This window comes from Myotis yumanensis, unplaced genomic scaffold (assembly GCF_028538775.1).
Source record: "Myotis yumanensis isolate MYYU_CA2020_CCGP unplaced genomic scaffold, mMyoYum1.0.hap1 SCAF_2, whole genome shotgun sequence".
Classification (NCBI taxonomy): domain Eukaryota; kingdom Metazoa; phylum Chordata; class Mammalia; order Chiroptera; family Vespertilionidae; genus Myotis; species Myotis yumanensis.
The window spans coordinates 215,868,655-215,893,952 of NW_027223753.1; the positions used below are offsets into that span (position 1 = coordinate 215,868,655).

At 47.8% G+C, this 25,298-nt stretch overlaps 1 protein-coding gene across 1 annotated transcript in view; it reads left to right on the forward strand.

Moving 5' to 3' along the window:
* The window catches only part of PAXBP1 (PAX3 and PAX7 binding protein 1), a 33,929-nt gene extending 9,485 nt beyond the window's left edge, over nt 1-24,444 (forward strand). The window contains exons 6-18 of the mRNA XM_070407280.1: nt 864-1,081; nt 1,590-1,779; nt 5,248-5,371; nt 8,585-8,684; nt 8,762-8,877; nt 10,559-10,758; nt 11,817-11,961; nt 12,530-12,651; nt 13,431-13,507; nt 13,861-13,927; nt 19,608-19,754; nt 21,268-21,422; nt 23,310-24,444. Coding sequence (XP_070263381.1) covers nt 864-1,081; nt 1,590-1,779; nt 5,248-5,371; nt 8,585-8,684; nt 8,762-8,877; nt 10,559-10,758; nt 11,817-11,961; nt 12,530-12,651; nt 13,431-13,507; nt 13,861-13,927; nt 19,608-19,754; nt 21,268-21,422; nt 23,310-23,433 — 1,785 coding nt within the window. The 3' untranslated portion in view covers nt 23,434-24,444. The remainder of the gene's footprint in view (nt 1-863; nt 1,082-1,589; nt 1,780-5,247; nt 5,372-8,584; nt 8,685-8,761; nt 8,878-10,558; nt 10,759-11,816; nt 11,962-12,529; nt 12,652-13,430; nt 13,508-13,860; nt 13,928-19,607; nt 19,755-21,267; nt 21,423-23,309) is intronic.
* Nucleotides 24,445-25,298: the final 854 nt, after the last annotated feature.

A 25,298-nucleotide genomic window follows, 5' to 3' on the forward strand; every position in this document is an offset into this window, starting at 1 on the left:
GTTAAAGTAAAAATTAAAAACATATTGCATATTGAATTTGAATCTTGGTCATTTTCAAGTCACATAATTAAGAAAATTACAAAAAGGTATGTATCCAAGAAGCTTTTAGAAGAAACTGGATTCTAGTTTGTTCTTTTAGTTAAATGACGGAAGAATTTCTAGTTTCTCAAAGTGGTTCTTCAGCCAGTAGCATCCGCTGTCAGGGAGTTGTGGGAAATGCCTAGAGGAGACACTACGGGTGGGGCCCACATCCGCTCAGCCCGCCCGCAGGTGCCTCGAAGCGCACTGATGTCAGGACCACTGCCCAGCAACGCGCTTCTCTCCTGTAGCGCTTGTTTGCTCTGACTTGAGAAATTACTTTGTGGAAGATGGGTTTCTCTTACTGTAGATGACAAACGCCTTCCTAAATAGTCACTACATTTGTTTTACGCAAGTAAGTGCAGTGGGAAGGGTGTGTGAATGTGACCCTTCTGTTGCTAGTGGGGAAGTCCTGGGCCAGGTGGGCCTCAGACGCTCATCTCTGCTTGTCTGTTTATCCTGTGGCCATGCAAGGAATTTATCTTCTTCCATCGATAGAATGGTGGCCTTGGATTATTTCTAATGTCCCCTTCGACTCTTAGTTTCTCTGATTTGTTTTCCTGAGAATTCTCAGAAATGAATCCAATAATCCCATAGGAGTTGGAACAGTCATCCAGCCCTACTTTTCTTTGATTTGAAGAGCTTTTATTCTAGTTACATGCTGTTTGGGAAATGAGTATAATTTTTGCTATTAGGTGGTGGTGGTGTTTAACCCTAAAGGCGTGAAATTATTCTTTCCATAGCTTTAGACACTATTTTTCACGTACATTCCATTTCTCTTCTAGGTCCAAGCCAGCCAGCCCGCGGAAGTGAATATGTACTACCCGAATACTTACCCGACAATGCCTTACGGCTCCTCCTACGGCATTCCTTACAGTTACACGGCCTATGGGTCTTCTGACGGCAAATCTCAAAAAACAGATAATTCAGCCCCTTTCAAAACTCCCAGTAATGAGATGACTCCCGTTACTATTGATTTGGTAAAGAAACAGCTTACGGACAGGTAGGGCAGATCGGCTTCTTAAAGACCTGTCCTAGCTTTGTGTCCTCAGCGTCGTGTAGTCTGGGTGGCAGGCGCTGCGGCGGCAGGAAGACGCCCGCCTGGCCAAAGCCGCCGAAGGTGACGTCACTGTTGTGCTGCCTCCTTGGATGACTTCTGTGGGAGCCTCGAAACACGTTCAGTGCCACTCCGTGATCTTGTGGAAGACACTTTGCCTTTGCGCCTCTTGGACTCTGAAAAAGTGTAGTCAGGAGATGGGGGGAGAGCAGACTGAAACTTTGGTTAGCCCACCAAATCCTGTGAAGTCTGTAACCTGCCGCCTGTGTTTTTTGGGGGTTTTTGTTTTGTTTTGTTTTTTTCTTGAGAGGAAAGCGGTACAGATGAAAAGATGCCACTCCAAGTATTTTTTTGTAAAACTAGTGGTGGAACTAATGCATTATGATATTGTGAGCTTCCTGCCGGCATAGGTTTGGGGTGTAAGCGTGTTGTATGTATCCTTTGTGTTCCCAAGGTTGGACTCCATGAAAGACGTGCACAAAGCAAACCGCCAGCAGCACGAGAAGCACCTGCAAAGCCGCGTGGACTCCACCAGGGCCATTGAGAGACTCGAAGGGTCTTCTGGGGGGATTGGTGAACGGTATAAGTTTTTGCAAGAGATGCGAGGGTATGTCCAAGACTTGCTTGAGTGTTTCAGTGAAAAGGTAAGAATGCAAAAATATTCATCTCTTTGAATAGGCAAAGCTAGGGAGGCGTAGGCGGCCTTGTGTAGATCATGTCTGTATTGCTCAGAAAGTATTGCTGAATTCGACTTCAGGTGTGGGGAAAGTCACGCTCCGTTTTCTTCACTTCGTTAGTGGCTTTGTATTGTGGGGGCAAATATGCTGCCTTTGTTGAAAACAAAACAAGAGAACAGCACATTTGCATCAGCCACTGGCCAGGCTGCCTTAGTGCGATGTAGGTGATGGCCTGCCCTGGGTTGTCAGAATGGAAGGGGCTCATCGCACGGGATTTGCTTTTTATGGGTCAGGTTTAAACTCACCTTTAAGCGGTATAGCAGTTCCAGATAATGCATAAAGTTGCAAAATGTTAGTAGTTCTTATTTTTCCCTAAAGTTGCTCACCTTTGCTGCTCATGGTTTTCATCCAAATCAGCCTGTGCTTCATCCATTTCAGAAACCACTCAGGGCAGTTTCCCTTAAGGTCTCGTGTCTTCAGGTTCTTTTCTCTCAGTATGAAGTTCCGTTTTTTAGGATGATTTATGTTTTTATACTTAGTTGTATAGAAAAACCCCTTTTCTCAAATGGCTTCTTAACTGATTTTTCCTCTACGATAAGAGCTATTGTTTGATGACTGGGTTTGCAGCTCTGTCTTTAAACGAGCTGAGGGTGGTGCCCTGAGCCTCCCGGGAGCCTCTGAGCTTCAGTGACGCAGGCAGAGGCCCCTTCCCTAGCTCCTGGCTGTGTGGCCTGCGTAGGCTCTGAGCGTTGGTATGTGTAGATGAGTATTTTAGCCTGTTATCTCTCCTGACCACGTCAGTACTAAAGCCAACGCTGGCAGAAGGGCCCAGCCAGACTGTCTTCCTGGTGGGTCTCCGGCTCCAGCCAGGCCGTGGTCGGACCCGGCTGAGGCAGCATCACCAGGCCCCTAGGATTTATCCTGCTCTTGTCTTACCCCTGATTTCAGGAGAAGCCGCCACGCTGAGCTACGCTCCGTCCCTGTGGCAGATTGGAGGCTTAGGGTGCAGGTGGGAAAGGGACGCAGGGTTGCCTATGTGCAGGGGTGGTTATAAGTCAGAGCTGGTGGGGTCTTTCCCACCAGTAAAGCCTTTGACCCCGGGCCGTGGTGGGGCTGTATCGCAGCCTGTGTGGCTGGAGAAAGGATCTTTCCCGAATCGTGCCTGTGAGCGAGGTTGTCCCTGAGGAGCGTGGAGTACTTGGGGCCTTTTCTTTGGAACTTCATGTGCCTGCTCTGTTGGTCACTGTGCCCAGAGCAGCCTGCTTCAGGCTGTGCTAGGGTCTGAGTCACAGAAGACTGGTTTAGAGCAGATCTCAGTCCTTGTATGTTGTACAGTGACGACGTGTTAATAGAAAGGTGCAGATAACTCCCCTTTAGAGATGAGTATTTCATTTCATTTTGACATTTTCATATACATTCAATTTTAAGAGATTCCTGCTGAGTGAAGAATGTCATAAATTGTCATCTGGGAAATATTTAGGAACAATTGGATAGATCTAAGTATTGATTTTAGTAATACTATAACAATATTGTTTTGGAGTAAGACCATAAAAAGATAAACATTCCTTAGTTTTTTCTTTTGTTATAAAAGTTTAAGTGATTGTGATCTTAGATTTTTAATTATTTGCAGATCATTTTAACTTTTCATTGTTTTGTTTCTCTCTAGTCATCTTCTTTATGTTTTCACCTTGTATTTGGTCTTTAATAATAGTCAATAACAGTTTTGAGTTTGGAGAGGCTAAAGATATGATCATGGTGCTTACTCTTGAGATCAGTCAGTATTGTTAAAAAACATGCGTGAGAGCTGAAAATGAGTTTTAGGGCTTTGATTCCCAGGAGAATTCTCTCTGGGCTTTGTTAAAGACATTCCAATTACCTGAGCAGGAAAACCACAGTATCAGCATTTTCACTAAGTTGAAGAATTAAATTCTAGCCCAGGCAGCGTCAGGTAGAGGAGCGTTCAGTGTCCAGACGGAAGGAGTGCCCGTAGGTGCATGGTGTGTCTGTCTGCAGTCCTGTGTGGGTGAGAGCAGCCAGGGGCGGGGAGTGGAAGTCACAGTGCTCTGCAGGGATTGCTTAGGAGATCGATGATGGTCCGTTTTAAAGGCAGTCTCTGGGTGCCCCAAATCAGCGATAATCAGTGCCGATTTGGGGCATGTTGCCCAGAGGGTGGCGTGTCAGAAGGAACGACCTTCCCGCCGCCCTCGGCTCCGTCTGCGGTGGAGCCGTGCAGTGTGTGCGTTGCTTCTGTGAGGCGTCCTGTGTCCCACCTGCCTCTGACTTCCCATCCGCAGCCTGTCCCGCTCAGGAAGCGGCTGTCACACTTGGTGCCGGTGTCCCAGGCTCACTAATGTGTCCATTTGCACTGACCACCGGGGAACTAGAGTTTCTGGTCTCCTCGGGTGTGTGCAGTGAGCGTTAGTGTTTTGTGGAACTTTCATAACATTTGGTTATAACATAAGGTTATACAGAGACCTATTCTGTTTAAGATCTTTTGAATTGATTTTTAGAGAGAGAGAGCGGGGGGCGGGCGGAGGGGGAGAGAAACCGGTGTGAGAGTGACACATCGATAGGCTGCCTCCTGCATGCCTCCCATCCGAGGATGGAGCCCACCGCCCGGCATGTGCCCTGACCGGGAATTGAGCCGGCAGCTTTTCGTGCCCAGGGTAACACCCATCTAAGTGAGCCACGCCGGCCAGGGCTGCTCTCCTCTCTTTAAGTTAGGTCTTTATTCTGTCAGCTTTATTCTATATGAACCATGTGAATGTGTAGCCATGGATAGTGACCTGGAAAACGTAGTACTTTGTAAGTGACAATTCGAGTGAAGACTTATTTATTACAAAGTATGGAAACACGGGAAGAGCTTTCTGACACGTTAGCGAGAGCCAGAGCGGTACTTGCCCTGTTCGTGACCGAGTGCAGTTTACGTGAAGGGTGTGGAGTGAAGCTGCAGTCAGGCCCCTCTAGCGCCGAGCAGCTTAGCGCTCAGGTGGCAGTGAGACCCTGTCCTCCTGCTCAGCCCACGCAGGCTTTGGTGTCAGGGCTAACGGGTTATTTTAAACTAGGAGACTGCAGGGCAGAGCGTGCTGCTGGGAAGTTACAGCTGGATGTGAAAAGACTGCCAAGGACTTTATTCTAAAGAGAGGCAATCAAACTTTCGCATTTCTTCACTAATATTGAAGTGTTAAGTTTCCTAACCAAACTTTTGCTCCAGTCACTAGGCACCGGACATGATAGCGCTATGTACGGATTAAAAGAAGTGATGTTTCCTAAACAGCATAGAACTAACTGCATTGCTATTCGTGTCCCCCTGGGAATTCAGGATGATTCTGTCCATAGAGGGGACTTTTTCAGAAACCCGGAAGTAGTATGGAGCCCTCAAGTACGTGAGCAGCTGAGGAGTTTGGTGTTACGGAGTGTGTTGTATTTTCACAGGTGCCACTGATTAATGAACTTGAATCATCAATACATCAGCTGTACAAACAGCGAGCTTCCCGCCTTGTCCAAAGACGACAAGATGATATTAAAGATGAATCTTCGGAGTTTTCAAGCCATTCAAGTCAGTCCATCTTGAAGGTTTTTATTATTCATTAAACAACCTTGTTTACTTAGCACAGCCTAATTGAGAATTAGATCTCAGAGCAGCTTTGTTTTCCTTTTTTTAAAAATAACTGAATTCCCTTGCTCTTGTGTTAGACAGACCTGAAAATTACAGCAGCACGTGCCTGGGTTGCGTTTTAAAATACTGCTTCACAAAGGAGCCCGAGAACTCGCTCTGTCTCCGCCATCTCACTCCCCCTTGGCGTATTTTTATTCCCTAGAGGATTTACCTTAAGCCACTGTCTGTCTGGCTCTGGCTGATTTTTGCCCCCATTTTCATCCTGTCCGTGGCCCCAGCGCAGCGCTGCTGCTGCTCACAGTGAGAGTCTGCATTGGGGACGGACTTGGGGGGCAGAAGGGTTTTATTACATAAATGAGTTTTGCGCTTCACCCCTTGGATAAAGCAATTTTTTTATTTAAAAATCATTTGTATTTTGCAGTTTGTCTTAATATGCTGCACTAGGATTTTTAGTAAGTCGGTACCTATAGTTCTTGAAATATTAGTGTAAAAATTAGAAATTGAATTTCTCTCTTTCACTATGATGAGTGTTTTGGAAAACCAAAATTAATTGGAATCCTCCTATTAACTAGTTTAGCTGAGATTTTTTGACCAGATGTTTTAAACGTTTTGATCCCATTTTCCCATGGCCCTGCACCTGGTTGGGTGCTGGGATGGGGGTTTTCCCAGCCTGGGCTGCCGGTGGCTTTTTGTCATCTCTGTCCCGAGTCAGCCGTTCTCAGGTGGAAGTGCCCTCCGAATTGCCCGGGGCCCCGGCGGGGGGGGGGGGGGGGGGGGTAGGCGGGCGTTCATCGAAGTGCAGGTTTCCCACCCTCCCCGAGACGCTTGCTAGGTCTTGGGTGGAGGCAAGTACGCTGCACGTGAAACGCGCCCCAGCTCATCCAGGCTCAGGGCCCGGGTGTCCTTTCTGAAAACCAGGCTTTGTCCTGAGGTCCGAGGAAGCCGCCTGTCCTGGGGTAACGTCCTCACAGAGTCAGGCTCAGGTGAAGCCCTGGGCATGGCTGGGACCTTTACTTCCGCCTCCTAAGTTTCAATTGGAGAGTTTCTGAATCGGGCACCTCAGTGACGCCTGCATCCCTCCAAGGTCACTTTGGTCCAGACAGAACCAGAATCCCGGGGCAGATTCCAGGTAACCAGCACCTGCACAGGAAGTGACTCTCTCTAAGTGACATGGTTTGTGTGAGCGGGGCATTTCCTCGGTGCCTTTTCCTACCTAGAAGCTGTTCTTTATCATTTGGAGCTACTGACATACATGGAATTAGAAGGAGGTTTGAATGATGATGTATGTTAATTAGATTGAGCGTTAGAAATTGAAAGGTAATGAGAGAGTGAAAAAAATACTGCCCTGGAGGAAGTATTCATTAATTGCCAAAGATTTGAGGGAAGTTACAGGGGGCACTGAAGCACTGATTCCATTTCTGATCTTGTTATAAACAAACAAGCCTGGAGTTCATCTCTTCCCATTTGCGAACACGGTCACGGTGACGGCATGTGGTTCTTACAGAAATGCCGGGCTGTCACGTGAGCCGCCAACTCACATCCCCTCAACATAGGTATTTTATAAAACCCATAAACATGGCAACATTTAAAATACGAATTATCGTAATGGATATTCTTTAAAATACTCCTTCAATGAAGGGTCCCTCTTAAAGAGGCAGGAGCTGTTTTGTGGTTGGGCCTCCTCAGCTCACTCATGTGTGGTGTGGGGACTCACTCCGCAGGGAAGGCTGGGCCTCTTGTGTCCTGGACTCACCTCTCTATCATCTGTGAGAGCTGGAGCGTCCTTCCTGCTACCTGAGCTATTTTGAAATGTGAATGAAAAACCCAGTCAGAAAGTCAGCTTTAAAAGCATAATGGTCTAGAATAGTCAGGGTGCCGGGTAGAAGACTAGTCTTTGTTTTTCTTTTTCCTGTTGCTGCTGTGGGTGACACATGTGATTCTTGCTTTCATTTGGCATGTGAGTCCCCCTCTAACCCTTGGGTTGTTTCCTTCCCGTTGCTATTACAGCAGGTCCTTGAATATTTCGTTAGAGCGCTGAGGAGATGCTGTGGGAACTTACCTCTGTTCACAGCAGTTAGCCTGTGGTCAACTGGACGGGCTAGTGAGGACTGGCTGTTGCAGAGCGCCTTCATAGTGCGGAGCAGAAATGTAGATGAGGAGGCATTGCAGACAGATGTTCAGAGATGCGAGGATGCTTTTCTGGAGAAAGAATGGGTTTGGAGAGAAGACCCTGAGACAGTCTTGGGCCCCAACAAAAGAGTTGAGTTTCTCCCCAGCGATCTGACGGAGATGGTGTTAGCTTCCGCTGTCCACAGACCTCCCATCGTCTTTATGTGAGGCAGCTGATAGAGCCCCAGGCAGGGGACCAGGGGGACGAGGAAACAGGCAGAGCAGGTGGCAGGTCACCTGAACTGGTCTCGGGGACAGTGAAGGGTCTCCCACACGAAGGCAGGCAGAGGATGCTGTAGGAAAGAGGGTTGTAAGAACAAGAACCGCCCCTTGGAAACGGAAAATACGGAAACGGAAAATAAATTTAAATAAGCAGTTTGGAAGCTAAAGCTAAAAAGTTGCCCTAGAAAGTTAAAAAAAGAGATGGAAAATAGGGAAAGAAAAGAAAGAAGGGAACTGTGCTTTGAAAGAGCAGTGTGTGAGAAGCAGAAACTGGTCCTGGTAGGGAGTTTTCAGTCTCCATGGTGATTCCGCCCTGCTTCTGAAAGTAGTAATAGAGAATCCATTTCTGCACAGCAGAGGCAGGATACATCATTACACTGCAGCAAAGCTGTTTTCTCATCCTCCACGTGTTTCTTTCCTGTCATTTCACGTCATTCAGCATGTTGTATTTGCCCTCTGCAGAGGTAATGTAGATTTCTTACTTGGTTGTCATGATAGCATCAGCTTCTGTGACTTAGAGTTAAAAATAGGGACTGAATCCAGGTGCACTCATGCAGAGTCGTTGGACTTCCTGCTCTGCTCCTTTTTGTGAGAACAGCGATGGGGGTTTGCTGGGGGCTGGAAAGCGACCTGGGTACCATCAGGCTCGGCAGATCCTGCTGTTGGATTAGCAAGCGGTCTGTCGTGTGACTGATTCTGTGCAAACTCTTTCCTCAGGATGGTCAGAGAAGGCTTCTCATTGTGACCATTGTTGTTTTACAGATAAGGCTCTGATGGCACCAAATCTCGATTCCTTTGGGCGCGATCGGGCCCTGTATCAGGAGCACGCAAAGCGGCGGATCGCAGAGCGCGAGGCCCGGAGGTAACGGCGCCGGCGGCTGGCTGCTTGGGCAGGGCCGGCTCTCTGGTCTGGTGTGGAACTCCGTGTTTGTTGTTTAGGACTCGGCGTCGACAAGCCAGAGAGCAAACGGGGAAAATGGCAGATCACCTGGAAGGCCTTTCCAGTGACGACGAGGAGACGTCCACAGACATTACCAACTTCAACCTGGAGAAAGGTCAGCCATTGGTTGGGAAATGAGCTTTGTGGTCAGTTGGGGTCCTGCTGGGCTGTGGCTTTTACCTGGAGGTGACGGTGTGAAGGTCCATGGCCTCATCAGAGCCGATTGTGCAAACTGGACCCACCTGAACCCACCTTCACTGTGAGCGCCATGGTGAGCCCTCAGAGTAGCCGTGGCCTTGCCGTGGGTTACGGGAACTTGCACAGCAAGTGTTGCTTAACTTGGGAAGCCTAAGTGACCCACAGTGGTGTCAGGTCCAAGGGCGCCTGTCTTCTGGAAGGTAAGCCTGGCGGTGGAGCTTGCAGCCGGGGAGACTCCCGACCTGGGAGCCCTGAGTCATTCCACCAAGAGGAAGGTTAGTCTGCGTCAGGCATTTCCAGAGGGTCCCCGAGTAGAAGCCCTTCCTCCCCGTGGGTGCGATGTGGAGTGAAGTCGCTGCAGCCCTCTCGGAACTTTTTCGTAGTGAACAGGAAGCCCAGTGGTTACCACGCACCTGTCCCCCAGCCCCCACCGTTGTTACTCCACTGCCAGGCTCGCTCTGGCTCTTCATAGATGGACGGACTGTCTATAGATGGTGTTTGCTGGACCATTTGAGAGTTAACCCACAGACATCCTGACACTCCTAAAAGCTCAGTGTGTGTCTCCGAGAAACCAGTGTATTTTTTACCTCATCACACTGCCATTTTGCACCTAGAAAAGGAACTAACACTTCTTAACATCGTCTGTTTCCCTCATCAGCAGTCCCCACAAGAGTTTGATGCCTTTTTTGTGAGTTATTCTGTGGTTTCCAGACCCGAGTCCACACGCCGTTCCTGCCCGGCATGTGGTTGTTAGCGCTTTTTTTCTGGAATTAATATCGCCCGTACTTGACATGCACACGCACACTCCTGTGATCCATCTGCTTGTCGAAGACATGCACTTTTTGAAAAGAGCAGGCCACTTGTCTTGCAAAATGTCCGACATTCTAGATTTGTCTGTTTGCTCGTGGTATTAGCTTGTTCCTCCATTCACTGTATTTCTTGTAAACTGGAATTTAGGTTTGAGCCCTTGATTAGATTGAAGTTGTTGTTATTTTTTTGGTAAGAATACTTCATACAAATGCTGTTTGTTATTGCATAATAGCAGATGACAAATGTCACATAGTCCCACTATTAGCATGGTAAGATGGATTTTGAGAAGTAGGCTGTCACACGAGATCTCTCCATGGTAAAGACCACCCTTTCCCAATTCATCTGGGGCATCGGATGGCCTTCCCCTGACAGACCCTAAACTCTGGCACTGATTCTTGTCTGACTTCATCGCCGTCACCAGCTGACTTGGACAGAAGTCGCACGGTTGGTCACTGATTTTGGATGCACATGTGTTTTGACAGTGATTTGTGGACTGCAGAGCTAGCAGCATAGTTGGTGCTTATGGGGTTACTCAGCGAGGGCACCATGGTAACTGAAGTTTGCACTGAATTGCTGAGGGACAGGTGATACTGAACTAAAGCGTGTCATAGAAAATGGCACCTGCTGGGGCCGTGCAAAAGGAAGAGCGCCTGCGCTGTGGACGAAACCTAACTTCCCTGTGCCTCCTCCCCCTGGTGGTAATGAGCCGGGCTACACAGAAAACCATTGGCCGGTGCTTTCTCTGTTCCGTACTGAACCGTGTTCTCTGTGGGGGGTGTTATTTTCAGATCGCATTTCCAAGGAGTCCAGCAAGGTGTTTGAAGATGTCCTGGAGAGCTTCTACTCCATCGACTGCATTAAATCCCAGTTTGAAGCCTGGCGTTCGAGATACTACACGTCCTACAAGGACGCTTACATCGGCCTTTGTCTGCCCAAGTTGTTCAACCCCCTCATACGGCTGCAGCTTCTCACCTGGACTCCTCTGGAGGTGGGTGGCCCGTCACTGCCTGAAAGCCACGTCCACGGGGCCTGGGAATGCTCATCTCAGAGCGAGAGATGAACGCTTGAGCTAAACATTCCTCGGGAGAGCGCGCAGGGCTGTGGTTGGCGCCGACTGCAGCTGGCCTGCATCGAGGACCTTCTCCTTACGCTCCACTCGAGAGCGCTCTGCTGCTTTCCCTTTCTCAGCCACTCAGTTACACGTGTGACCCTGGAATGGGAACAGGCCTGGGTGGGAGGAATTGGTCCTTCGAGCCTGAGCTTAGAGCCTCACGGGGCAGCACCGCGAGGCAGGTGTGACATGCGGGCCAGAACCGATGAGCAAGGTGATAAACCAGGAGGCGGAGTCAGTAGGCCTGCTGGCCTCAGATCTGAGAGCGGGGACCAGCACTGACTACAGATGTCTAGTGGTTGTGTTTATGATAGGATTTTGGAAGTTACCAACATATGAATGGGCACGAATGTGATTGGTTGGGTTGAACGTTTAAACTAGTGAAAAGGGATTGAGGTTGAAGCTCTGGAAACGATTGAAAAAAACTGTGAGCTCTAGAATGATCCAGCTCACAGCCCGTCGCTCTTTGCCAGACCTATGGAGTGTCCCGCGTGCATGTGCACGTTAGTACTCAGCCAGGCCTGTGAGGACCTGTGTGCACGTGTGTGTGAGCGCACAGTACACGGCCAAGGCTCCTGAGGACCTGTGTGCATTCTGGAGTTCTCGAAGAGGAGCTCCTCCTCTGTCCAGCAGCTCCCAGAGTCTCCGCCTCCCTGAACCCCAGTTTCTGTCTCCTGAGCTCAGCAAGTCCTTGCCCGCCTGCAGCACCCACCCTGCCTGCCTGATGGGCAGCTCACCTCATCCAATACCCTTCTTCTGGGGCCGAGTCCTTACCGCCTGAGGCGCGTTGTCTAAAAGCGGATATTTCCTATATTTTGTCCAGTTTACACTTGTTTGTGACTGAAGGTTAAGTCCAGGTCTTCCTCTTCTAATGGCTCGAAGCAGCTGCAGCCACCAGTTTAATGTGTCTGGGTGACCTTGTTAATCTCTTGTAGGCCAAGTGTCGGGACTTTGAGAATATGCTGTGGTTTGAATCGCTGCTGTTTTATGGTTGTGAAGAGCGAGAGCAGGAGAGAGAGGACGTGGACATCGCGCTGCTGCCCACCATTGTGGAGAAGGTGATCCTCCCTAAACTCACAGGTAGGGGTTCTCGGTTACAGAATGTTCCTCGTGGACAGTCCGTTATAAAGGACAGTTACCCTGGGCCCGAGTCAGCTGGGACTGGAAGACCATCTTGGAGGGGCCTGGAGTTGGGACAGTAATGGATCTGTTGACAAGCCTGAGAGACCTTTAAAGACTGCCGGAAACAAAACATACATTTGGGGGCATATGCCTTTTTCTGGAGAGCAATTTCATTACTTTCATCAGTTTCTTGTGAGATTAGAAATAATTGATGCAGGAACTGATTTTAAAGTATTAAAAGTAAGTTTCAGCTTTTTTAGTTAGAAATTCTTGGTGCTGGGACAATATTTCTTAGGATATTGAAATCTTTCCCCGAATTTATTTTCACTGATTAGCAGAAGATGGAGGACTCTATCCCCTCCACTGTTCCTAGCCCTCAGCATCCCAAAGGCTTATGTCAGTGGACATAAGCTGATGCTCTAGAGAAGAAGAAAAGCCATGTGTGTAGCTGAGGACTGCTCGGCGTCAGGTTTCAGTCGGCTGCAGTTGACATTTGCGGCTCAGCACCTTCTCCCTTTCCTTCTAGTGATCGCTGAACACATGTGGGACCCCTTTTCTACAACACAGACTTCAAGAATGGTTGGAATCACGTTAAAATTAGTAAATGGATATCCTTCAGTAGCGAATGCAGAAAACAAAAACACACAGGTAACTTAATTATTATCTTTGAGAGGTTTTTTTTTGTTTTCTTCTCTCCTTTTGAAAATGAGCTGGAGTGGAGAGAATGAGGGGTTATGTTCTAAGTCAGCGAGAAAGTGGATTCTCCCACTTGGGCCATCTGGTCCTTTATAAAGCCTCACGTTCACACCATTTAGATTATAGTTCTCAGTGCAAAGTCCCTGCCTCGGAAGGTGCTGTAATGAGTCCAGACACCCCCTTCGTTTTACTGTTTTCACCTTCTTACCACCCCACCCTAACTCCCCGTGGGACTAATCAAATATCCCTGTAAGAGCTGTATTGTTGGGGAAAGAACAATGTAAAACTACTAGAATAGGTACTGATTGATTATTTAGTGCTAAAATGTTTAAATAGTGTGTAAACACTAGGTATTGTTGTATCACTAGTTTCCAAACTTCAGATTGCTGCTGTCCCTCGTCGGGCATTTTTATGCCATTTAGACATGGAAAAGGTGCTCTTGTCGTTGTTAAGTTTTCAGTGATGTCATTCCGAGCAGAACCGGATCACGTGCCTGGTCTTAAGTCTGCACGCAGGTGGAGAGCTCGAAGGGCTCCGAGTGGCTTGGCTGCCTTGTCGTTGCTGAGGCGGGACTAATAGGAGAGGGGGTTCTGGAGACTGGGGGCTTTCAGAGGAAAGGGGAACGGAGAGGAGAGTCCACTCACAATTGGTACTTATTCTCTGGTTGGAATACGGCTGCTTAGCTCTACCACAGCCCTTGCTACAGCGTGTGATCTGTTTTCACTCTGCAGGTGTATCTGAAAGCGCTCTTGCTGAGAATGAGGAGAACTTTAGATGATGATGTATTCATGCCCTTATATCCCAAAAAGTAAGTCACACGGAGCTCCTGAGAATGCTAAGGGTGGTGACAGGCTCCGTTACCTTCCAGAGGAGGCTTCCGGGACTTGGAAAGATGAGCGGTTGCTTAAAAGATGCACTTGACCTCTGTGGTGGGAGCCTGTCGCCGAGGAGACAAGCTCAGAGAGACATTGTCCCTTAACTAGAATAAAGCGTGTGATGCTTTGTTCTCCCTCAGTGCCCAGAATACATTCCCATCGCTTCTTAAAATTATTAAAGTTACATAATTCTTTGCTTACTCATTTTACTTGTAGACGTTCTCTCTTCTAGGAATCTTGGTACTGTCTGTATAAAACACTTGAGCATGGTGTGTTTCTCTTTCAGTGTCTTAGAAAATAAAAACTCGGGGCCTTACTTGTTTTTTCAACGACAGTTTTGGTCTTCAGTTAAGGTATGTATCTATGGTATCCAAAAGACTTCAGATTTGCTTGACTTTATATATTATATCTTGAAAGTTATTTTTATATTTGATTAACTCCTGAGGCTTAGATCTGTGTATATATACAAAGTCTCCATTTTGCAAGATGATTTTCTTCCAACAGTTTATTCAGGTTTAATGTTTCCATAGGAGAAAATGAAGTAAGATGCAAGCTAGTCAGCAGAATGCCTTGCTCACCCACAGTTTATTCAAAAAGTAGTGCTCGGCACTGTGAGTGTGGGAATAAGGCGCCCAGTAAGCAGGAGTGGAGCCTTCCTGCAGTTTGTCATCCGCAGAGCCGACGGGGGGGCCAGGCATCTCAGGTGTGGGAGAGGGTCCAGCAGGGGCAGCACGTGACCAGTGCACGGAGACCCTGCCTGGGAGTCCAGAGACCCCTTTCACTCTGAGGAAGCCACATGCAGGTTCTTAGACCAGAGGGGAGGGTTCACTGGAAGAACTGAGAAATCAGGGAGGCTCAAGAGAGGGAGAATGAGGCAGGAGCACCAAGTCCTGGGAAACTGTGGTCTACACACAGTAACACTTACTCCTTAGTCTATAGTCCTGTTGGTTTTAATGAATTAATTCAGTCATATGCTTACTACCCAAATCAAGACATATAACACTTCCATCGTCCCCCGAAATTCCCCATGCCCCTTTGTGATCAAGCCCACCCTACACCCTGGCCACTCCTTTTTATGGTCCTACTAGAGGCCCGGTGCACGGATTCATGCACCAGTGGGATCCCTCTGCCTGGCCTGTGCCCTCGCAATCTGGGACCCCTCGGGGGATGTCAGACTGCTGGTTTCGGCCTGATCCCCAAAGGCCAGGCCGAGGGACTCCACCAGTGCACGAATCCATGCAGGGGGCCTCTGGTATGCATATAAAATCTTTGGTTAATCTCTTCCCACCCTCTCCCCTTCCCTCTAAGATTCATCAGTCTGTTCAATGTTTCCATGCCTGTTTGTCGTTTAGCGTCTGCCCCACGGTGGTCAGTGCGCGTCATAGCTAACGGTCAAATGGTCGCTTAGGCTTTTATATATAGACTAGAGGCCCAGTGCACAAAAATTTGTGCACTCAGGGGCGGGGCGGTCCCTCAGCCCGGCCTATGCCCTCTCGCAGTCTGGGACCCCTCGGGAGATAACGACCTGCTGGCTTAGGCCTGCTCCCAGGTGGCAGAGGGCAGGCCCAATCCCTAGGTGCAGCCCCTGGTCGGGCTCAGAGCAGGGCCGATTGGGGATTTGGGGCGCTGCCCCCTGTCATGCACAGAGCAGGGCAGATCGGGAAGTTGCGACGCCACCCCTAGTCACGCTCAGGGTAGGGCCAATTGGGGGGTTGGGGCACTGCCCCCTGTCACACTCAAGGCAGGGTCGATGGGGAGGTTGCAGCGCCACCCCCTGTCAAGCACAGAGTAGGGCCAGTCGGGGTTGGGGCGCTGCCCCCTGTCACTCACAGAGCAGGGCCAATCAGGGTTGGGGTGCTGCCCCTGTCACTCACAGAGCAGGGCCCATCAGGGGGATTGGGGCTCCGTACCCTGTCACGCACAGAGCAGGGCCCATTAGGGGGTTGAGGAGCTCCCCCCTGTCATGCACAGAGTAGGGCCGATAGGGGAGTTGGGGCACCGCCCCCTATCACACACAGAGCAGGGCGGATCAGGGGGTTGGGGCGCCACACCCTGTCACACTCAGGGCAGGTCCAATGGGGAGGTTATGGCTCTACCCCGTCACACACACAGCAGGGCCCGTGGGAGGGGTTGGGGCGCCACACCCTGTCACACACAGAGCAGGGCCGATCAGGGGGTTGGGGCGCCGCACCCTGTCACACACAGAGCCACAGGGCGATCAGGGGGTTGGGGAGCTCCCCCCTATCAGGCACAGAGCAGGGCTGATCAGGGGGTTGGGGCGCCTTCCCTTGTCATGAACAGAGCAGGGCGGATAGAGAGGTTGTAGCCCCGCCCCCTGTCACACACAGAGCCGCAGAGCGATCAGGGGGTTTGGTCGCTGCCCCCTGTCACGCTGATCCCGGTGCCAGGAGGCATATTACCCTTTTACTATATAGGATAGAGGCCTGGTGCATGGGTGGGGGCCGCCTGGTTTGCCCTGAAGGGTGTCCTGGATCAGGGTAGGGGTCCCCACTGGGGTGCCTGGCCAGCCTGGGTGAGGGGCTGATAGCTGTTTGCATCTGGTCACACCCCCTTCAGGGTGGGGGTCCCCACTGGGGTGCCTGGCCAGTCTGGGGGTGAGGGGCTGAGGGCCATTTTCAGGCTGGCGGGTGACTGAAGCTCCCAACCTGTCCTTTTTTTCTTTTATTTTTATTCTGGGCCAGCTTTAGCTCTGAGGCTTGGCTCCAGCTCTGAGGCCTCGGCTGCTGAAAGCAGGTATCTGGTTTGTTTGGGTTCTATAATCGAAACACTGTTTCAACTCCAGCTCTGAGATCCCGGCTAGCTGAAAGCAGGTTTCTGGGGTTTTGTTTAGCTTCTATATTTGTAACAATGTTTCAAACTGCAAGCTCAAAAGGCCGGCAGCCACAGGCAGGGAACGTTGGCTTCCTCTGTCACTGAAGCAAGCAAGCCTCCTGTTAGCTTCAAGCTGCCTGGCTGCCGGCCCGCATGTTGGTTGGCAGTTAATTTGCATATTGCCCTGATTAGCCAATGGGAAGGGTAGCGGAGGTACGGCTAATTGCCATGTTTCTCTATTATTAGATAGGATGGGGTTTTTTTTGTTTGTTTTGGCAAGAATGTCATATGAATGGAATTACATAGTCAGTAGCCTTTTGAGTCTGGCTCCATTCACTTAACATGGATCTGAGGTTTTTCAGTGTCCTGTGTTATCAGTAGGTCATTGCTTCTTATTGCTAAGTAGTAGCCCATTGTTTAGTGGATACGCCAGTTTCTTTGTTTTTTTATCCACTCCTCAGTTGAGGGGTATTTGGACAGTTTCCGATTTGTGCTAATTAGAATAAAGATGCCATAAGTGTTCACACACGGGTTTTCCTGGGAATCAGTTTTCATTTCACTTGGGTAAGTGACCCAGGCAACCCAACACTGTCAGTGGTCCAGTTACCCCGTTCTTCCTCACTCTCACCACGTATGCACTTGCTGCTGCCGCTGGTTTGGTGGGTTGTGTTTGAGGTCCTCCTATTGGGGGACAGTGCATCTCGTACGGTTTTCGTGGGCAGCTCCCTAATGACTGGGGGTGCTGAGCATTTTCAAGTGCGCATTCGCCACCTGTGTGTGTAGTTTGGTGAGGTATCTGTTCACATCTTTTGCCCATTTTTTAAAATGGGGTTTTCTTATTGTGCTTTGAGTTCTATATTCTAGGTATACTAGTAAGTCCTTTATCAAATAAACAATTTGCAAAGGGTTTTTCTGTTTTCTGCAGTCTGGCTTGTCTTCATTTTCTTTTTTTGTTGTTTTGTTTTGTTGGTTTTTTGTTTTTATGGGTGTTTGTTTTGTTTTTATTATCCTCACCTTAAGACAGTGGTTCCCAACCTTCTGGCCCTTTATTTATTTATTTTTAACATATTTTTATTGATTTCAGAGAGGGAGGGAGAGGGAGAGAGATAGGAACATCAATGATGAGAGAGAACCATGGATCGGCTGTTTCCTGCACGCCCCCCACTGGGGATTGAGCCCACAACCCGGGCCTGTGCCCTGACCGGGAATCGAACCCGGGACCTTTCAGTCCACAGGCCAAACGCTCTACCCATTGAGCAACACCAGCCAGGGCCCTTTTGGCCCTTTAAATACAGTTCCTCATGTTGTGACCCAACCATAAAATTATTTTCGTTGCTACTTCATAACTGTCATGTTGCTACTGTTATGAATCATAATGTAAATATCTGATATGCAGGATGGTCTTAGGCGACCTCTGTGAAAGGGTCGTTCGACCGCTAAAGGGGTCGTGACCCACCGGTTGAGAACCGCTGCCTTAAGACATTTTTCCATTGCTTTTACATAAAGTGGAAGGGAAGTGGGGAAGAGAAGGAGAGAGAGAGAAGCATCTATTGGTTGCCTCCCAAACATGCCCAGACTGGGTGGGAGAATTAAACTGCAACCCAGGTACATGCCCTTGACTGGGAATCAAACCTGATGTTCTAACCACTGAGCACACCTGCCAGGACTGTCTTCATTCTCTTAACACTGTGTAAATGTGCAGAAATTCTTAATTTTGACAAAAGTCCAGTTTATTGCTTTCTCCTGTTACGGTTTGTGCTTTCAGTGTTCCAAGAAGTATTTGCCTAACACAAGGCCACCATGTTTTTCTCTGGAACTTCTAGAAGTTCCCTAGCTTTAGGTTTCACATTTACATATTGCTTCTTATACAGAGTGTGAGGCCTGGTTTGAAGTTCATTTGTGGTAGCACTGTTTCGAAAAGACTGGTCTTTATTAAATTGCTTTTCATCTTTGCGGGAAGTAATTGGCCGTGTGTGTGGGTATAGAAGGGTTTTTATAGCAAGAAGTGACATGAACAAAATTTTGGAGATATTGGGTTAAAGCAGGAAGGATAGTAATAATGAAAATGGAAATGAGTATTGACTGTGTATTCAACTGTGAGCCAAGCTCTGGGCCACTCCTCATGTAGATTATCCTGTTGGATCCTCAAGGCCCGTGACTGTTCCTGCTGACGGACAGTGAGGCCTGGTCTCCAGTGGGAGTGAGGGAATCCGCTCCAGCCAGGCTGGCTCTGCAGCAGCTTTTCTCAGTGGGGCCCGTGAAAGAATGAATCCCGATGCCCTCCGGCCTCCGGGGGGAGGATGAACTCTCCTTTCGTTCGCATCTAGAGTGGCACTGGCCGTGCACCATCCCTGGACGATCCAGCACCCACACCATGAGGGCCCTGCGGCAGCCCTGCTGAGAGCTGAGCCAGGCTCCCGCTCACCTCACCCGAGTGATAGGAAGGAGGCTGGGGGCCCCGCTCAGGGGGGCGCAGAGGGAGCTGAGAGACGGGCGGCCTGGGTGGAGCTGGGGTCAAACCCACCTGGAGGGAGAGCTGGAGAATGACACCGGCTTCTGCCCCACCGGTTGGTGGATAGTGTTCCTATTCACTGAGTGAGAAATACGGGAAACAGACATGGCGGGCGGTGGGCTTGCCTTGACGACGGCTTGCAGATCACAAGGGCTGAGCGGGAGGCGCTGCAGCCGTCCGGTGACCTCGCTCAGGCCAGGCTCCCGAGATCTGGTAAACACAAGTGTTGCAGTCAGAAAGGGTGGCGCCTGAATTAATTAAAAATTGAAATTGAAATTGAAATGGTTCGTTCTAGGACAGTGATGGCAAACCTATGACACGCGTGTCAGAGGTGACACGCGAACTCATTTTTTTGGTTGATTTTTCTTTGTTAAATGGCATTTAAATATATAAAGTAAATATCAAAACTATAAGTCTCTGTTTTACTATGGTTGCAAAGATCAAAAAATTTCTACATGTAACACGGCACCAGAGTTAAGTTAGGGTTTTTCAAAATGCTGACACGCTGAGCTCAGAAGGTTCGCCATCACTGCCCTAGGAAGTATTCGGGCCCTTTAAACATGCTTACCAGTGCTCTTGCAAGACGGGTTTCTGTGTTCTAATGGTGTTTCATTTTACTAGTAATTAATGTATTTTGTGCCTAATTTAATTGCTTGACATTGCCCTCACTATTTTTTTTTTCTCTCTAGCTCTTAGGGAATTTTCTTCAATGGTATGGCATTTTCTCCAATAAAACTCTTCAGGAGTTATCAATAGATGGCTTATTAAATAGATATATTCTCATGGCTTTTCAGAATTCAGAATATGGAGATGACAGCATAAAAAAAGCCCAAAATGTGAGTTAAATGACATATTATTGTTTTCAAGGCACATACGTTAACATGAATTGTTTTCTTTGTTTGAAGAGAAATTTGAGACTTTACGAAAACGCCTTTGATTTTTGGACTTAGTGTGAGGTTGACCCAGGTAGTTTCAAACAACCTAACACAGCATTTTTTGCATAAAATTTGTATTGTTGTATATGTGTATTTCTATCTGTTCATCTATGAATATCAGTATTTTTGCAGCTATTAATAAAAGTTTCAATTTCAGGGTAATTTTTTAACAGTTGAATGAATGCTATTTTGAATGTTACTAAAGAAATAGTTCATTTTCTAACTTAAGAAATGATTTTTTTTAAATATTGTTTTGTTTCCTATTTTATATGGGAGTTCCCTAATTTGATCTTTTAAAAAATATTTTTGAAACAATCACAAAATTAAAGCAGATTTGCGAATGTAGATTTTCCCGGACAATGTCAGTCTGCCCGAGGTGCCCCGCCCTCAGGTGCTCTGTCTGTTGCCGGTAAACATGGCTGTTCTCCGTGGCTAAGTGTTACCTCGGCACTGGAGCAGCTTGTGTGCCTCTGTCACCTGACGCTGAAACCCTCCACCTGGGCCATTATCAGTGATAGTGAGGATGGGCCAGAGAGGTCCCCAGCCACCTCTTGCATTGATTGTCAGTCTCTCCCAGCTCCTTTAATCTGGAAGGTTCCTCAGTCTCTTCGTGGCCTTCCTCACCGTGACATTTTCTAAGACGATAGACCAGTTCTTCTGTAGAATGTCCCTCAGTTTGGGTTTGTCGCATACTCTCCCGTGAGATTCAGGTTCTGTGTCATTGGCAACAGTGATCCCAGATGTCATCCGTGGCCGTCCCTCCGAGTGGACTTCTGTGACCTGTGCCATGTCCTCTCATTTTGCGGGGAGCACTGATGCTCGGGCCCATCTGGGACTTGCTCAGCCCCAGCCCTGGGATCATCCTCTCTCCAAGCGTCCCTGGTTCTCTCTGGGGCTCGGGCCTCCTGTCTACACAGGCGCCTGACTCCGGGGAGCGCTGTCCTCTCCCCGTGGGACTCGGCCGCCCTCGCCTGGGTGTGTGCTGCCGCGTGTCCTCGCAACCTGGCATAGTAGGCTGTGCGCTGGCTGCCCCTCGGGGGACCTCTCTGTTTATGTGGTGTGTTTATACTACACTTGTTTCTAATCAAAAGCTGCCGCTAAAGGAGAATCCCGGCCATCGGGGCTGCTGGCAGCCTGGAGAGAGTAAATGAAGCCTTTGGTTATCAGTGTTAGGTCCCTAATGTCCGTAAATATTAGACAAATGATTTGTCTTCGGCTTTGAGTACCTGACCTATGTGTTGAAGTAAAAATTCAGGTACATTAAGGAAAATGATATAGTTACTGTAGATTGAAAGAATTTCCCTTCAAAGTTATTAGTTACATAAAGCCCAGTAGCAGGTCTTCTAGTTCATTATCTAGACTCCGATTGTAGACACTTCTGTGTATTCTCTTTTATTTTGCATCTTCTCCATAGGTGATCAATTGTTTCCCCAAGCAATGGTTCGTGAATCTGAAAGGAGAAAGAACTATTTCTCAGTTAGAAAACTTCTGTCGGTACCTCGTACACTTAGCAGATACAATTTATAGGAACAGCATCGGATGCTCTGATGTGGAAAAAAGAAATGCAAGGTAACTAGTTGTGATTATTTAATGAAATGGTGACCTAGTCTTTACTTGTTAGGTTTAGTATTAGAAAATGGCTTACGTAAAGACATGCTTATATTTTACTTTAAACTGTACATTGACTTGGTCTTGGTAAACATTCCAAAAGTATATATTATTTTCTGTTTCTGTGGTTTTACTTAACCTTTTTCAATAGGATCTTTTATGAAGGCATTAAGAAAAGGCTTCTATACTCCTAACATTAGACTGAAGGTCATCCCTCGAGAGTTTTGGGGAGCAGCTTGCACATCATTTTTATCAAAGGTTGCGAGAAGGGGTTACATAAACCGCGACTTCTTTTTGTGAGCATTGTTTTGGATGTTCATGTGCTTTTGGGGTCAATATCCAGCATAAAGAGTAAATAATAATAACTAGTGTAATTTGAAAGACTTTTTTTAAATATATATTTAGATCATACCATCAATCATACCCCTATCACAAAACCTATTTTTTTCCTCATTGCTCTTCCATGTAAAAAGAACCTTATTTTCCAAAGAGAAATTTTGCTATCTTTTATGATAAAATTAAAGGCAAAGTAGGTGTGGCTCAGCTGGTTCAGTGTTGTCCCACGTTTTGGGCTCAATCCCCAGTTAGGGGGCATGCAGGAGGCAGCCAATCAATGTTTCTCTCCCTCTTTCCTTCCTTCCTCTCTCTAAAATCAATAAAAATAATTTTTTTTTTAAGGCACAGTAGGTAGTAAAGATTTTCATGTTAAAATTCCTTGGCAGGTAATTTTGCTTTATATCTTCATTTCATTTTGTGTGTTGGTGGTTAGTAGCACTAATATTACGTTTTCTTAGGTGAATTCTATCCGCTTTTTTTTTTTTTTTTTTTTTCAGAGAGGAAGGGAGAGGGAGAGAGCGATAGAAACATGAGTGATGAGAGAGAATCACTGATTGGCTGCCTCCTGCACACCCCCAACTGGGGACCAAGCCCAAAACCCGGGCATGCACCCTGACCGGGAATCGAACCATGACCTCCTGGTTCATCAGTCGACGCTCAACCATTGGGCCAGCTGGTTGGGTTCTGTCCACTTCTTAACACTGTTTTTGTTTGGAGTGAAATAGCAACAGTGTGGACTTTTGCACAGAAAACGGCTTTCTGCACCTGCTGTGTACAGTGGACATTAAATGGGCTCCACGTCAGTTGTAGTTTCACAAATTTTAATCCTTTGCTAAAAGGTACTTACTCCAATTTTGTAAAGAAGAGACACCAACAGTGTCACATTGTGTGACCCACTCAGAGTGGTTCAGACTGAGTGTTAAAGAGTCCATCTCAGAGTGCAGTTCCCAGACCAGCAGCACCCACGTCACTTGGGAGCTGAGTTAGAAATGCAGAGTCTCAGGCCCGCCCACCTGCTGAGTCACCTCTGGGCGGGGCCGGGGACTGTTCGCCATCACTGGGTGTTTCTGCGTTTGCTAAACTGAGATGCTTCACGAGAAGGCAGAATGGCTCCCAGCCAGGTTGCTAAGGAACCAGTGGGTTCCAGAGCTTGGGGATCGTGCCGCGTCTCAATGGGCCGTGATGAGTGGACAAATGGCCCGGGTCCGCGTGTTCTGAGGGCGCGCTGGTGTGGGGAGGAACGGGGCAGGGCCCTGGGCAGTTGGGAAATATATTGCTTCTTTTTCATTCTGGGTAGTAATGAAAACCCCTGATCTAAAGGAAATTATAGGGTGTTTTTGTTTTTGAAAATGGGTAATTTAAATATGCTGTAGTGTGCTTATTTCTTTTAAAAATGTATGCTTGGAAAAACTGATTGTAAAACCTAAAAAAAGGTCATAAAGTTAACAAATTTTTCCTTTAGGGCTTTTGTACTAATTAATGGGATGCTACTACATTTTTTTTCTCTTTTAGGGAAAACATAAAACAGATAATCAAGCTCCTTGCGAGTGTCCACGCGCTGGATCACGCCGTGGCTGTCGCAGGCGAACACAATGTGAAGGAATTCAAGTCCTTGGTGGAAGGAAAGTCAACCTGAGACCGAACAGCCCGCTGGCTTCAGCACCATTCCTCATGTATAGATTCTGTACATATGTAAAGTTTCTTACACTGTAAAATAGTGATTCTTGTTTTAATACAAAGAACATTATTAATATCCAATGCTGTGTCCTTCAATGCGATTTCTTCAGAATGAAAGGAGTTCCGATTATTTCTAGGAAGTTTTATGAATGCTTCCCTTATTGCCTGTCATACTTTGTTTACAGAAGTATTTTATATGGTTATTCCAATTAACCCTCTTAGTTAATTGTTCTCTGTAAACAATGTGTGCAGTGTAAATTGTGTAATTAACGCATATATATATTTATACCACCATGGAGTTACTTTCACACTGGAAATTTGTGGTTTTCTACAGAGTAAGCCTTTAACAGCAGGAAATTAGTCAGCAAATTGTCTTGGGAAATCACTGCTGCAGCCAAGGGCTGGCGAGTGGCTCAGCGTCCTCCCCGTGGGGGAGCAGCGCCGGGGCTGGCTGTGCTGCCTCCGTTGAGGTCGGTGTGGGCTTGACCACTGGGCGACGGTGAGCTTCCTCCGCATCAGCACTGTGTCGAACTTGGGCTTCATGGAACTCAACATGCAACGTAGGGTTTTCAAAAGAATGTGGAAGTTTAATTTTTAAAAGTAATAGACCCACAACCTAACTGCATGGTTTTGGGCTGTCTGTCCTGGCTCATTCATGATTTTATTCCCTGACCAGCTTACAGGTACATGCATTTGAATTTGGTGTCTGTCCTTTTAAATCCCACATATGTGAGTTATATATGCAATAAATAATACGCCTTGCTGACTCGCCACACACCCAGGCAACTGAATATCCATGGTCTTCTATAATGTTTATACGCGGTGTAAATACCCAGGGGACTTGTTTTAAAGTTTATGCTTTCTGATTCTGTGATTTTCAAAAGAGGAACTTTTTAGAAATTAAGGACTATTGTTTGATAATGATATCTGTAATTACGCTTTAGCCAAGCATTAAATTAATTTTCACTTATGTCCTTTGTTGTATTTGCTGGGGACTAATTTCAATTAGAGCATTTCAGGTGAGGTGCTGTAGTGAGGCTGTTAGCATGTGTGCTCAGGTCAACTCTGATACTCAGATGTAGAACAGTGCCACCTGCTGATTGCTCGGTGAAGTTTGTATTTCTTGCAGGAACACAGCTTACACCTACATGTTCGTTCTGGACGAACATTCTGCTATGCCTTAGTGGAGTACTGAAAAGAGTTACGAGAACAGGTGTGTTCAACGTCAGTGGAATAAGATGCAGAAGGATGTATGTAGCTGACAGGCATGTCATTGTGCCTTATGTGTGTCTCCCTCCCCATAGCCTGAGGACGTCCCTCCGGCCGCTCCAGGCGCCCTTGCTGGGATGCGCACCGCTCTCCTGGCATCAGCACTGGATTGAGCCACGCTAGGACCTTGGTGGGAGCGGCTCGCACCTGGCACGCGTGGCTCTCCCAGCTCAGCTCCTGTCTCTTCTGAAATAGCCGGCACATCCTTCCTTAGGCAGGGACCCGTCAGGCAGGTTCAGAGCGTGACCTTTTAACAAAGCCCGGGCTTCCTCTTCAGTTCTTCCTTTTGGAGTGGTCTTCTGGATTAACTTAAATGGGTAACGAAGGCTTTTGAAAAGAAACTAGTTTCCTGTGACAGCGTGAGCCACGGTCAGACGGACTGCTGCTGTACCGAGTGATGGTGCCCCACCCTGTCCCGGCGGCTCTGCTGAGGGCTGTGTGGCCAGTGCCAGCAGCTGAGTGTCCCGGGCGGTGTCCTGGGAGAACCCAGACCCCAGTGTGCTCGTCCCATCTGGGGAGCCGTCGCCGGGATGGCATGAGGTGTACAAGGGCTTT